General features: G+C 32.6%; 1 protein-coding gene across 1 annotated transcript in view; it reads right to left on the bottom strand.

The window, feature by feature from the left end:
* Positions 1–16,332, bottom strand: part of LOC129495604 (low-density lipoprotein receptor-related protein 1B) — a 1,831,349-nt gene that overhangs the window by 640,450 nt on the left and 1,174,567 nt on the right. The window contains exon 21 of the mRNA XM_055303278.1: positions 6,241–6,423. Coding sequence (XP_055159253.1) covers positions 6,241–6,423 — 183 coding nt within the window. The remainder of the gene's footprint in view (positions 1–6,240; positions 6,424–16,332) is intronic.

Consider the following 16,332-nt stretch of genomic DNA (forward strand, 5'->3'; position numbering starts at 1 on the left):
AGAGACACAGAAAGAGGGAGAGAAGCGAAACACAGGCAGAGGGAGAAGCAGGCTCCATACAAGGAGCCCAATGTGGGATTTGATCCTGGGACTCCAGGATCACGCCCTGGGCCAAAGGCAGGCACTAAACCGCTGAGCCACCCAGTGATCCCTCTCCTACATATTGTTAAAAAATATTTTAATTAAAAAAAATTTAAATGTAAATAAGGTATCTCAAAAGTCTTAGAGCAGTCCTAACCTTTAATAAATAAAAAAATTGTTACAAACATAAATATTATTTGAAATTTTATATGAATTTATAAAACTTTTGTGAATTGACTTTAATTAGATGTAATTTTGTAAATTTAGAAAACAACATTTTAACATTATTACTTTTTTTGTTTTAGCTCCTCTGGTTGAAGATGGGAAACTATTAGAAACAAAATTAAACATTCAAGATTCACAAAACTAACTATATGTTAAATATAAATAATTAAAGTTTCAGATGATTTCTTCGGTGATTTTATAGCATTTATATTTTTGAAGTTGTTAGAGGTTAAAGAATCACTAAGAGTTTCAGACACTGCATACAAATCTGCAAAATTATGAAATTTTATTTTGAGCAATGCTTTAGTTATATTCCATATGTTCTTATATGTACAAATCTTTATTTTGTAAAAGTTCTCCAATCTCATTTTGAAACTCCACTGAATTAAGATAATGAGTACTTTCATTATTAAAGTTCCAAATTCAAGAGTGGTTTACTCTTCATAATTATTAGATTTATTATGCTATGATCAGGAAATTTTGTCTGCATCATTTCTACTTCTTGGGACTTAACTGAAGTTATTTATGACAATAAATGCTCATTAAAAACAAATCTCTCTGGAGCCTTGTAAAAAAAAAGGTTCATTTTTTTTGTTTTTACTTCTAAGAATAGAATTATATTTTATATATATAAAATATATATAACTATATTTAGATCTTCTCCATTCTTGCTTAGTTTTCTTCAATTTCATTTTTAATAGGCTAGAATAAGTGAGTAGAATTTCTTGCTTCTGAAATGGTTTTTCTTATTGTGGTTTCTGTAATTTTTGCTGTCCATAGTATATTATTTAATGTAAGATATTTAGACTGCAAAACCTTTATTTGAAGATTGCGTTTTTATCATTTGATTTTGTTTGGTTGGTTTTGTTGTTGTTGTTCATCTCATTAATATTTTACTTTGGTCCCTAAACTTAGCTCTCTCGTTTTCTCGTTAAATCTTATTTTCTGATTGCCTTAATAATTTTCTTAGTGAGGATTAATGTGGAAAAATGCCTTGTGATTTATATGACTAAATTATCTGGAATAATATTTTACCTGGATATAGAATATTAGCCTGAATGTGTTTTTCCCTCAGCTTCTTATTACTCCATTTTCTTGAGGCATTTCTTAATATCTTCTTAGATAATCTGATTTTCTTTCTGGTAGTTTCAGTATCTGATGATCTGCAATTTCAAAATGACTTATAGAAGTTTGGGTTAATCTCATTAATTTTACCCAAAAGACTGAATGCATTTCTTTATGAGAATTAATGTTCTTCAATTTAGGGAAAACTTAGTTATTCTGCATGTTTGTGTATGTGTGCGTGTGCATGTGCGTGTGTATTTATACCTTTATTCTCTTATGGAATTTCTTTAAGTATCTGTTTTAGCCTTCCAACATAGATCTCAACTGCTCTTTTTTTTTCTCTTTTTCTGTGATGTTCCTGAGTTACCTGTATGTTATTGTTCAATTTGTTTTCTCTGTGTCCAGCCTAGAGTTTATTTAAAGTTCCATGGTGGTGTATTTCATTACTAAGTATAATAGGTATCACTTTCTATCATTTTCCACTATTTTCTGTTACAATTATTTTGCTCATCATATTTATATCAATATATCATACACCTTCTGTATATATATATATATATATATATATATATATATATATATATATATATATTCTTGTTCAATTTAGGGATATTCTTTTCCATTTTTTTCTCTTTGAGGATCTCAAACATACTTATTTTAACTCTTTTTTAAAATCATCACCATCATTTAAACATCTCATTTTCGGGATCCCTGGGTGGCGCAGCGGTTTGGCGCCTGCCTTTGGCCCAGGGCGCGATCCTGGAGACCCGGGATCGAATCCCATGTCGGGCTCCCGGTGCATGGAGCCTGCTTCTCCCTCTGCCTGTGTCTCTGCCTCTCTCTCTCTCTGTGACTATCATAAGTAAATAAAAATTAAAAAAAAATTCTTTAAGAAAAATAATAAATAAAAAAAAATAAACATCTCATTTTCATTTAAGCTTGAGTAAATTCATTTTATGATTGATTTTTGATAGCTGGTTTTATTAGATATGGTTTTCCTCATGATTTTAGGATTTTTTTTTCAATCTCATCTTGGATAGGAATTTTCAATTTTCTCTCTGACTTTATGTGTTTACTCATCACTATGTACAGGTATTTCTGTTTCTACTTCAGCCCACTCCATCACTACCCCCTCTCTTGGTTCAAAAATACATCCTGTATTTGTCTCTTTATCACTTGCAGTCCCTAAGCTAGTCAGAGTCTTGGCTTGATTGCTATGCCTATGTCCTCCCATCTCTCTAGACACACAACTTCTTTGAAGTAGGAAGCAACCAGCGGTAATTTTTTCCTCCTCCTTTCAAAAGCAAAGGAGTCGCACTCCCGTTTCTGATTTTCAGCAGTGAGCCTGGTTCTAGTCCCCAAATTCATGTGGGACAGCTTTATTTCCCATTAAACCTAAAATCTGAACATCTGTTCTTTACTGGCCTCTAAATCCAATCTAATCAGGCATCCAGATTTAACCCAGCTCACCATTTGTTATTCTATTTTATTTCAGTTTATCAGAGATATATTTTGTTTGTTAATATGACTGTATCTCTCCATTTTCTCCTGTTATATTTTATCATCATCTTTATGTGTTTTTAACAGCAGAGAGAGGATTCAAAGTGTGAACATAAAACTCCATCTTTATGAATTTTTTTTCTTATGCCTTCTTAATAGCATTAGTAGTTCATTGTGTGAATGCACCGTAACTTTGAGTAGTTTCTCTAGCTATGAGCAATGAATTATTTCTAGTTTGGAAGCTATTAAAATGTTGCACTAAAAATCTTTTTGTATATAACTTCATGTACTCCTGCTCTTCTTTACATGAATTTCTAGAAGTGAAAAGTTTGGGCCAAATTTATATTCTTATCAACAGGTGGAGGGCCTATTTTCCCCATAATCTTGGTATGGGGAATCATTGCATAATATTAAATATTTATTTTCTTTTGTCCAAATGAAGAATGCATCTCTGAGTGTTTTCCATGAGAAGTAGACATGAAATTTCTTCCCCTGATTCCTCAACAATAATATAACTGCAACTTGTTGGTCTGGATGTGAGAGACCAGAGATGAGAGAGTGTAGTTCTTGGTCAAAGAGAGTTCCTTTGAAATAAGAAGCTCTTAAATATGCATTTTATTTATTATTTATTTATTATTTATTTATTTATCTATTTATTTATTTATTCATTTGTTCATTCATTCATTTTTCATTTAGAAGCTCTTAAAAATGATTGTTTTGTACTTTTAATTTAGCTCACATTCTCTTCTATAGAGGAATGAAGTAATTTATTAATGTGCCTACACTGTTACTCTATTAGATGGCAATTTATGTATAAAAAGAAAAGCCACTGTAACTACCAAATGCAAACTGATTATCCTGAAAACTCTTAAATATTTAAGCTAGCATTTGGAAGTCTTTGAAAAATAAATATGAATCCTGAATTCAGCTACTTGGGTAGTTTAAAGGTCTTTTAGCTTATAAGACTAATAATTTAATTAGAGTAGATTTTAAAATATCAAAACATTACAAGCATGTACATATATTTAATCCAATATTTATATTTAGTTATCTTTTATTCTGCAAAATTCAGAAGTGTGCATATATGAGTTATGACTCCCCAAATTGTTTGATATATGTTAGGTTTACTATGTTTAAGCGACAGATTAAGTTAGAAGCAGATTGATGGTTAAATTATTACCTTTCATATTTCGCTTTTATTTTTTTTTTATTTTATTTATTTGCTAGGTGTGTGTGTGAGAGAGAGAGCACTTAAGTTCTATTCTTTTAGCAAATTTCAGTTATACAGTTATAGCCACATTATACTGTATTTCCCTTTTACAATGCAACAGTTTTATTTCAGTTCTGCTTTTTTACATTATATTTTGGTTTACATGTCGACTCTTTGATACATACATGTGGTGTTTTATTAAAAATATTATAAATGTATAATCCAAATCCCAAATCAACACAAATAAAATTATCTCTCAAAATCCAATTCTCCAAAGACATCCAGTGTATGGGATCAGCATATGCTACCCCTCAAATATGCCACTTTTATATGAGGATTATTTTGAGCTGAAAGCATTTGAGATTCACCAGGTGTAGAAAGAAACTTTCTTATAGTTTCCCTTATCTGAGTATAAGCATAAAAATTTGAGTAATGAATACTGCCATAAATCCTTTTCTAGGGAAGTCTTATGGCCATAAAAAAAATAGAAATTCAGTGCCAAGATGGACCTGCACACATTTTATTAACTAGCTCTTATTGTCCATTAGTTCTCCCACATATTTACCTATCTATAATTTGCCATCCCTATAAACTCAACATGCTTTTCCTTTCTTTTGTCAACTTTTCACAAATTTACTATTGTTTGCTAAGATTCTATATAAGCTCAAGTTTCAACCATCCCATAGAATTACTTATCAGTTTTCCCATGTGCATGTATGATATATGTATATTTTAAACTTTTTTCTTTTTTCTTATTAATCTGTTAGTCTGATTTAAAGAGCCACAGCCAATGAATCTGATGTGAGTAAAGAAAAAGGATTTTCTTCTTATTACTTAACATGTTATTCATCTATTAGTTTTCAACCAATACAGGATGTTCCAAAAAGATAATTTCTGAATTTAAAGTCACATTTTTAAACCAATAACCCCAAAGCTAAGACATTTAACCTACCAATTGAAAGAGTCACATAATTTTTAAAAATATTGTTGGAAAAATAACCATTTTAAAAGCACAACTTCCTCATTAAGAATGAGCCTCAGGAGTATTTAGTTCTCTATGCCCATGTTAGCTTATATTTATCTCTGTATTTTTTAGTTGAATGCTTAATTGTGGCCACAGAAGTGTGTCCAAATAAACACAATTTCTTTTTATAACTTTAAATGCCCATGGGCCATGTGGTTTCCAGAGTGTTTGTTTAATCACAGCTGTGATAATTTTTCATTTCTACCTTTTGGTTGAAATACCTAATAAGGAGCAAAATGAATCAACAAGAGATTAGGCAGTTCAAAAAGGCAATTTCACCTCATCCCAGAGATGATTCCATAATATATCCTGAAATCTATAAGAATTGCTTCCATGGATTATTTGTTTGATGATATGGCCCATATCACAAATTGTACCATAATAGTTAATTGTAATGTAATTTTTCTCTAAACTTCAACTCATCATCTGGTGTAGAGAGGAAAATAAAGAAGTTGGTTTATTGTGTTAGGTCAAACCTACTCTGTATAGAAAAATGAAATACAACAGTCATAATAATAGAATAACATCATAAAAGTATAAAAGCCTCAGTGACTTTCAAAACAAATCAACAGTTTGAATGACAGCCATCACCTTTATCTTCATGAAATCTAGCAAGTCCACAATTGAATTTAGGAGTCTACTGCACTTGAAAATAAATGTACATAATTCTGCCTTTCATTCAATTCATCTTCATGAAATTTAGGGGGGAGGATTTATCTGTGGAAAGAGGAGTGCTGTCTATGGGTTTAGCACCCATGCCTCTTTCTGGAGTCTGAAATTTCAGACTCTGAATCCAGATCACATGGTTTCAAATCTCAATTCTGCTATGCTTGCTCTTTTGACTTTTTTTAACTTGAGCATGTTAAAAACTTCCCAGGCTTCAGTTTTCTTCACTGTGAATTGGGATGATGAAATGAGTTCATGGAAAAAAACATTCTTTAGAGCTGTGTTGGGCCCATCGATAGTTCTCCATACTAGCTAATATTAGGATTATTATCAAATATAGAATGTGAGCCAACTTACCAGAAACACAAGAAGACTTTTTTTATGCAGGTAAGATAAACACTGAGGATGTGCCAAAGGGATTCTATCTCCAGGATGCCCAAGGTAGAAGCTGAACCAATGTTCTGCTTACCTGTACTTCGACAGGAAAACTTGGTTTTGTGATCACACAGTCGTAAGGTCCCATTGCAGCCTTTTTCATCACTGCCATCTTCACAATCTTTTTCCCCATCACAGCGCCACAGATCAGGAATGCAATTTCCATCAGGGTGACACTGAAATTCATTCCCGTTACAACCGGCAGGAGAACGAATCTCTTAAATTGAAATGAGAGAGAGGAAAAGGGGGAAAGATAGGGGAGAAATTATACTTTTACTTGATGATTTTTTTTTCCTTTTCAGGCATTATTATGTTGCCAGAGAGAATATATTTTCACTTTAGTTGTTTAATAGCTATAATATTCTCTGATATTTGCAAATTCATTTTAGAAATGTTAATGATTAGAGGAAATGATGTTTCTTGCCTCCCACAGAATTCCTGAAAGTGCCACATATATTAGGAAAAGGAAGATATGTAGATGTTCTGTTGTGATTTGCATTAGAAAGACAAGAATAACATCTTTAAAGGGCTTTTCACTGTGGCATATAAAAGAGATTTCACAATCTGCACTAAATAGTAAGACTTTGGTTGCTCTTTTGACATTTTTAAACAACTTCTTTAAGGCCAGTAAGATGTATATAGCAAAAAAATCATAAGTACTTTCTGATTAACAATATCTTTGAAGAATGATATCCAAAATTTTGAAAAACAAAACAAAACAAAACAAAAAACTCCAGATAATAAACAAATTCTTTAGGACATAAGATTTCAATTTTAGAATGAGGAGAGACACACATAAGAACTTAATGAGGTACTATGCATTCAGGTTCAACTTATTGATTAATAATTCATACAGTTCCCAGATAATAGTATTCCTCAAAATCTGTTGACTATATATAAGTTAAATTCTACAGGTAAGAATAAGCAAGAATAAGGAAATGTAAATGTTGGGGATATGGATGCTTTCCAGTATAACAGTTGAATATGATTATCATTAGCAGTATTATAAATTTTTATTAATATCCAATATTATGAGACATCATATTAACCAGTGTCCCCAAATTCTGTTGTAAAAAAGATGTTAGTATGAAACATGAAGAGAAATCTCACAGAGGAAGACATAGACATGGCCAACATGCACATGAGAAAATGCTCTGCATCACTTGCCATCAGGGAAATACAAATCAAAACCACAATGAGATACCACCTCACACCAGTGAGAATGGGGAAAATTAACAAGGCAGGAAACCACAAATGTTGGAGAGGATGCGGAGAAAAGGGAACCCTTTTACACTGTTGGTGGGAATGTGAACTGGTGCAGCCACACTGGAAAAGTGTGTGGAGGTTCCTCAAAGAGTTAAAAATAGACCTGCCCTACGACCCAGCAATTGCACTGTTAGGGATTTACCCCGAAGATTCAGATGCAATGAAACGCCGGGGCACCTGCACCCCGATGTTTCTAGCAGCCATGTCCACAATAGCCAAACTGTGGAAGGAGCCTCGGTGCCCATCGAAAGATGAATGGATAAAGAAGATGTGGTGTATGTATACAATGGAATATTACTCAGCCATTAGAAACGACAAATACCCACCATTTGCTTCAACGTGGATGGAACTGGAGGGTATTATGCTGAGTGAAGTAAGTCAATCGGAGAAGGACAAACAGTGTATGTTCTCATTCATTTGGGGAATATGAATAATAGTGAAGGGGAATATAAGGGAAGGGGGAAGAAATGTGTGGGAGATATCAGAAAGGGAGACAGAACATAAAGACTTCTAAGCCTGGGAAATGAACTAGGGGTGGTGGAAGGGGAGGAGGGCGGGGGGTGGGGGTGAATGGGTGACGGGCCGGAGGGGGACACTTGACGGGATGAGCACTGGGTGTTATTCTGTATGTTGGTAAATTGAACACCAATAAAAATTAATTTATTAAAAAAAATAAAAATAAAAACTATGACAAAGAAAAAAAAGATGTTAGTATGTATTTTTCTAAATCGAAGTTTTAATGTAATAAACTTGTTGCTTATTTCATACAGCTATATTCAACAATTTATCTATATTGCTTCTATAATAGCAATTAATCTATATAATTATGACATATTTGAAACAGTTTCAGCTGACTTATCCATTACTTAAAGTTGGTTTGGTAAGAATCATGTGATTATGAGTTAAGATTAAAGTCACTTGAGGTCAAAGCTTACAATATCACTTACATCACCAAGGAAGCTATTTAATCTTTTTAGACCTCTATGTGTTTATCCAGAAAGTGAAGAGTCTACTGGATTGTTGTGTGGAATAAATTGGATATCTGTAAATAATTATTTTAACTACAAAATTTTGTTATTTTTCCTGTTATTTTCTATAATATAAATAGTTCATTTCCTGAATTTTTCTCTATTTAAGGACTTCCAAAACCTATATGTTAGGTGACACAATATTATTCAGATGCATAAAACAGACTTACTTCTAATTCTTAAGTATTTCTAGAGCAGTAATGCAGAAATAATCAATAACAACAAAAATATATAAAATAAGCCCCACTGAAGCAGGAATAAAGGAGAACATAGTTATTCCAATTCACAGAAAACCTATAGGGCTAATTTTCAAAGGTAACCACTGCAAAGAACACTTCTGTTTTTCACACTCAACTTACAGGGATGGCATTGACTTTAGGATGGCTTTGAAGTACTTTTGAAAAAGAGACTTTCTTTTTCTGCTTATCTAGTTATGCAAATCTTTCTGACTTTGGGTATATAGGGTCTTCACGATTAAACAAAATGCTTTCTTCCACACAAACAATCAACAAAGATGGTACAGTCTCTGCACCTTCAATATATCAGCAAACACCCATCATACATATTTAATTTGTTACCTATGGAGTCTACTATTTAGCAGGATGGCCTAACTACTATAGTGGTAAGGAATGCTGGGACAGGTCTCATAAGATAATCATGAAGTCTTCAAACTTGGAGTCTTTTTAAAGGTAATTTGAGAATCCTATGTGATTTCAATATTCAGAAAAAGCAAAGGAGACAAATCAAATGGAGTTCCAAGACCTAGTCAGCTCTTTAAGTGATTCTATTTTGAGGAGGCCAGCCTTCATGCAGTAGTAAAATGGCCTTTGGTTCTTTTTACTTACTACTTAAACTTCCTTGAAAACAAAATACAAACTTTGGCTCAACTGAATTTTATAACCTGTAGCATGAGCTCAGTCAATAATGTATAAAAGTTGTATTTCAGGTAATTGTCACTCAGTAATTTCAAATACTTAATAATGGAAGGTATAGTCTATTGATTTTTCTACATTCTGTAAAATAAGAGTTGAAGACTGGCAGCTCATATATTGAATCTGTCTCTCAGTATGTTTAATTTGGCAAACATACTATTGACCTCTTAAAAATATAAAGATTTCTTATTAAAAAAAAACCTAGATTTTCCAGTTTCTTGAAAAGTAAGATTCTTGGGCCAGCATCCTTGCAAGATAACAACTGTTTTCCTGCTTCATATGGGGCATTATAATTCATATGTGTGTGTGTGTATAAAATGTATATTATATACATTAGCATATGTATATGTAATTATAAGTACATTGTATATATATTATAAATAAAACATATTTATTAACAACTTGCTAATATACTGAAGAGCTGAAGATACTCATTTTTTTTTTTGTATTTTCCCTAGTGGATTTTTTTTCCTTGGAGGTTGACAGTAAGGTAACTCCAAACTACATTATCTTTTGTTTCTGAATCTACTTCTGAAAAGCTGTAGGGAAAATTTGATTTCACTCTTGCTTCAATATTAGTACTAATTTTATTCTCTTGTGCAAATTAGTATTCCTTCTTTATAAGTCCTTTTTATGGATATTCATGAATAATCCTGAAATTCATCATGCTTCTCTTTTTGCAATAGCTTCTTGGAACTTAGAGCCAAATTTAAGAATAATTTTTCATAAATGAATTTATTTGGATCAATCTCACCCTCAGATTTATTTACATTGCTAATCCTTTTTCTCCCTTTTTAAAAATGTCCTTCCTCGTTACAATATTTTATCTTTCCAGGTTATCATTTAGATTATTTATGGAAATAATCAGCATGCTAAGTAAATAAATAAACAGGATAGGAATATATAAGGAAATTTTGAAAAGAAATAACATATTTTACATTTAAAAGCAACTAATTAAAAAAATAAATAAAAGCACCTAATTGAGGAAACACTTTATTAGCTTAAATAAAATTAAATAGTATATACCAAATTCAAAACCATATTTCTATTCCTCTTCCCATCCTTTATTTCTACAGGTACTATGTTGCCTCAAAAATCTCAATAATAATGAAAGGAATTCTATGTCTAATTATCGTAAAAAAAATGCTTTGACTCTTCTAAATACATTTTGGATTTAGAGTCAAAGATCTAGTTTTTTAAAGTCATGTTAAACTATTAACTCAATGACTCAATGAGAAATTCTCAAGAATATTTATGTAAACTCATAAATCTAGATAGATTAACCTAATTCAAAAAAGAAACTTGCAAAAGGTAAATTTCTGTTTCAAGAAAAAGAGTTGCTTGTGATCCAGCAGTATGGCAACTTTACATATAAAATCTTAGCCTTCTAGTTCAGTGTTATTTATAGCTGGAAATAAGTTGTGGTTACACAGATGAAGGTGACACTGATGAAAAGGAGAGTATACTGCTATTGTCTGAGTTACGTTTTTTTTTTAAATTCTATTTGCATTTTCTTTGCTTTGCTTGGTATTGTTTGTTTTGTCTATTTGTACTTCATAAGTGAATCTACTCATTTGTTTTCTTATTCTAAATAAACATTTATCTTACAAGTCTAAATACAAATGTGGTATTTCCCTGAGGCTTTTCTTCTTCCTAAACTACTCACGTCTAAACCTCTATGGATGGGTATACTGTCTATTGAGTGGCACCACAAACAACCAGATCAAAATAAGTTTAGAATGACAGTATAGTCTGGAGAAGGAAATACAATAACACCATTATAAATATTCAAATCTAAATGATGAAACAATTGTCCTTTTAAGAATGCTTGCATACATGTCACTTACATATACCTCCTGGTCCTAGTTATACCATTTCCCCAACCTGGATTCCCTTCCTCTTTATATTTAATCTTTTAATGTCCATAACATTCTTTAAGACTCAGTTTAAAAAAAAAAACAATTATCTAGGATCTGGTCTCTTATTTTGGTGTCTGTAGATTCAAGAAATTCATGGGTAAGCTTTAGAGACCTATAAGATCTCAGATTTTATATGATGCTTTATGTTGTTATTCATCTTTCCCCTCTGTGGAAAGGATCAGAGCTTTTCCTGATTCACAGAAAACTCCAAGGAGAACGCCAAGACCAATTTCACACTTTCCTGTTTTCATTTTTAATTCTCATTCCACATACCTTGCATGTAAATAGTAGTTTATATAGCATTTGATTTTGCTTGTGCTTCAAATTCATCATATTATAATGGATTAAAATCCAGTGAAAAAAGAATCGCTCATCTGTTCCTTTTGATTTTGATTAAAAAAATTAAGACTGCTTATTGAAAGCACCCCATTTCACAGAAAAAAAAAAAACACAAATCAGTATGTTAGCATTTACCCAGATGATAAGCAGCAGAGATGATATTTGAGTCCACATAATTAAAATTAAGAGCCTGCTTTCTTTACCACTGTACCATTCTACCTTCTTGCAAGTCTTTTCTCCTATAGAGCTTAAGAATGAAGAGAAATAATTAGCTCATATAATAATCATGAAGTAACGATAAACATTTATGCTTTGTATTTAGAGTACTGTTGTTCAGTCTATTTATTCTAATAAATGTAATATTTATTTTATTCTGTTGCAAAGTTGTGATAAGATTTGGTCTCTTATGAAAATGAGACAGTACCATGAATTCTTACGACAGAGGAAAAGAGTTCTGCTCATGATTACAAGTCAGGCAGCAGGAGAGGGAGTAGAATGAGACAAAAGATATTCTGAACAAAAGTCAGCAGCATTCATAAAATTCTGTGGTGTGATGGAGAAGGGGAGAAAGAAAACTAGACAAGTGGGCAAGGCCTGGATCTTGAATGGCCCTGTATGCTTTTTGCTAAATGGTTTGAATTTAAGTCCAAAGGCTACTGGGAATCACAGAAAGACCTTCCACTAGTTTCTGACATGCTCAGATACATGGTATTTATAGATCACATGGGGAGCATTTAGACAATAAATAGAAAAGGAAAAAAATCTAAGGTTCTTTGAATTTACAAATATATATATATATTTATATATATGATATATATGTGTACATATGTATGTACTCCTATTTCATTAGCTCACTCAAAGTTTATACAAGTTCAGTAGACTGTTACACACACACACCTACATACACACACATTTTTATATTTCTTCCCTTTCCATGTCTCATCCAATTCCCTCACATAAACTAAAAATACCCCAAAACCTGTTTTTCAATGTCTGTTAGGTTTGGGTGTGTGCTGATGTTTAGAAATGTTGTCCTCTGCCAGAAAACACAGAAAAAAAAAAAGTTTTCTTTCCTCCTAACCTTCTTGCCAAATGAAATCTGCTTCTGTTAACAGTTGTTGATTTTCCCCTGGATGGAGAGCTGCATTCCTCTGAGGAGCCTGTGATGACCATTCCAACCTGAGTTCCAGGCCCACGTGGTTCTCCAGGGCCCCAGTTGTTTAAGCCTCAGGGCTTGGCAAACAATCTATCTTTGTAATATGGCTTGTCCCAGTGGAGTGTTAAAATGATGACTATGTTTATATGTATATGCTCATGCTGTTTTACTGTTATGTTTTCATGTTGCTGATGCTGGTTATATTTTTAACTAATGCAATTTTATTGTATTTTTGCCCCGAAGCTATTTAAACCAAGCATACAATTTGGGGAATCTAATAAATAAATAAATGCAGAGCCCTGAAGGAAATGTGGCAACTGATGGTGGAATTTATCCCAATATTTAAATGAATTCACTGTGACTAAATTCTTGCCGTTAGAAGACTAGTAACTATACAGAGACAGAAAGGAATCTTTTTCTCTGAAAGTTAAAAAATAAATGAAAATTAGGATTGAAAAAAATACACCATACTTTTTTTAAGTCAGAATTTTTTTTTTGCTTATAAAAATGTTAAAGCCCCCCCCTGAGAAAATATCTAATAATGGTGTTGCAAATATAATGAATTATTTAAACTGTGAGACCAATCTGGGTGGAAAAAAAAACTGACTTTTTTATTGTTTTAATGGAGTTTATACATTAACTTGTCATTCATTGTAAAATGCTTTGCAAAGTAAAAAAGCACTATGTATTGCATGTGCATTCAGCTTCCTGCATTACCTATAATCACCATGTGTCAGTTCCTGCTCAGTTCCTAGCCTGAATCACTATGCATTAATAATTCCTGTACCTAAGGCAGCTGTTTGCTCCAGATTCCCAAATATCCTTCACTTGCCCAAAACCACCGACAATCAGTCTGGCAGTATATCAATAATTTCATTTGCCAGCAGGGCGTGGACCACACCTTGGCCTTTCTGCCTCTGGAGACCCTTAACATCCCTTTAGGAAGTCAGGCTATCCTTGTTTTCTACAGATCCTTGGAGGAGGGTGCTTGTTAAAACCTGCCTCCTAGCCTGTCTAGGGCTTGTGTTGGGGTTGATGGGATGCACTGCTTTGCTCTTTTCCATGTTACATGGGATGGGTTCCCCAGGAGCTGCTGCCTGTGTGATGACACTATCATCTCGGCTGTGAACTAATAATGAAGTCAAGCCCAGGGCCTTCCTCTTCAATTTGTCCTTAATCCCATTGGACCTTGATGATGGTTTGCATGCCATCTAGATTATAGATGTTATATCATTTGATTATTAATCTGACTGCCTCTCCCTCGCTCCTACCCCAACACATTTTCAGGGCATGGTTTTTATGTTTTACTTTCAATCCTAGCAAACTCATTTTACCCTTGTATCTAGGTAGCCCTCACTGGAGATTATCCTGATAAGAAGCTGGATGGAACTATCAAAACTATTTATTAGTTCATGGGATATAATGGGAACTTTAAAAATACAGATATCATATTTCAAATCATGAATGTTTACTGCCTGAGTCAGTTAGAAAAGCAAATTTAGAAGAAAAATTTTAAAAAGATTAAAGAAAAAGAAATGGAAAAGAACATGTGGCTACCTAAGCACAAGTTTGATTATTACAATACTAAAATGATTTTAGTGTTGAAAGCACACATATAGACAATATACTTATTGAAGCAAAATTTCAAAGCGTGACTTTACCTCCCCCAGTAAGGTATAGAAGTGAAACCTATGTAAAACAAATAAAACATTGCTTTTTAGTTCATTAAAATTAAGTTTTGAGGCACCTGGGTGGCTCAGTCAGTTAAACATCTGACTCTTGACTTTGGCTCAAGTCATGATCTCAAGGTTGTGAGATCAAGCCTATTATTGGGGTCTGCCTGGGTATGGAGCCTGCTTTGAATTTTCTCACTCCCTCTTCCTCTGCCCTTCCCCACCTTTCCCTCTCTTTAATAATAATAATAATTAATAATAATAATAGACGAAATTAAATTAAGTTTTGATATTTGGAACTCTACCATGAGCATTCCATTTAGAATTTATATGTCGAATGATGAACTTTTACATCATCTAAATTTTAGTGCACAGAATGTACTAATCTGCTGAACTGTCTGTGTAACTGAGAAATCTATTTTTTTAATTTACTGTTCAAATTAGCCAGTCACCTTAATAGCTATGTTAGATACCAATTATTAACTAAAACAGGTTGCAATATACATATTATACATTTGGAATTTCTTGGTTTGGCAATACGCTTAGCTCACAACAGGTATCAAATACTTACTGGAAATTTTTTTTAAATATTGCTTTATTTAATTTGATTTTTTAAAATAATGTGAAACATTCTTATGTAGAAAGAATGTTTCTAAGCATATACATATAAAGTATATGTTTGAGGAAAGGCCAGATAGTATTATTTAGAAATTATTAATGGCTTGTCTTTTCTTCCTTTGGACTTTATTTCCTCCCCATTATTTTTTGCATTGTCTTATAAAGTTACTTCTATGGAATAGGAATAAAGGATTATTTAAGATTATAGTTTCTTTAGAACATTTCCACTTGCATTTTAAATGATAGGTCAGCAGGCTATGATATGCAGACCAATTTTGGTCCACTATTTGTTTTTGTAATAAAGTTTTATTGGAACACAGTTATAATCATTTGTAGACATATACTCTATGGCTTCCAGGACAGTGGAGTTGGGTCTTGCAATAGGCAAAATCTAAAATATTTACTGACCTTTTACAGAAAATAGTTGACGACTCCTGTTCTGAAATGGTGTAAATTCTGGTTATGATTCATAGAATATTCCATTTAAGTGTATACATATCAACAATATCAACATGCTGTGCTGAAAGGTTCTGATAGCAGTGAATATTCTCTACCAGGAAGGTCATGGCAACTTATGTGGATACTCTTATACACCAAAGTTATTTGGGGCAAGGTTTTAGATGCAAATAAGGACAATTAATTTTCTTTCGGAGGCCCATGTGTACACACATACCAACCTAAAACCAAAATAAATTTCCTAATAAAAAGTGAATAAATTGCATTGCTACATTGCAGGAATATAATATCTAAGTGCAAATTCAGTTATGCTTCACATAAATAAAGGAACAAAGGCTGACAGTTCAAATAAGTTCTGAAAGAAGCTAACTCCCAACTATTTCTATAGGAAAAAGGCAAAGTTCTGTTCTATTGCTTATTTCTTTACTCTCACAAAAGCGTGGCACTACTCAATTACTGAGAGGTGAATTAATTATTTTGTAGATCATCCATGCCCTTTGTCTCTTTTCTGTTTGTTGTTGTTGTTTTAAATTTGTCTACTTTCTGCCGAATGCCTGAAGTCCTACCATTTCACTGATAATTAGCCACAACTGGAGAATAAAAAAAATAATAATTATTTAGACTATGGAAATTAATTCAGTCTTGCCCTTATATTTTGGCTCTATTAAAAGAAGAGGAAAGAGGCTGAGGTTCTTCATTAAAATTAAGTATTTTTGTTACCTATTGACTTTTGTTATTA

This window comes from Nyctereutes procyonoides, unplaced genomic scaffold (genome assembly GCF_905146905.1).
Source record: "Nyctereutes procyonoides isolate TBG_1078 unplaced genomic scaffold, NYPRO_anot_genome, whole genome shotgun sequence".
Taxonomy (NCBI): Eukaryota; Metazoa; Chordata; class Mammalia; order Carnivora; family Canidae; genus Nyctereutes; species Nyctereutes procyonoides.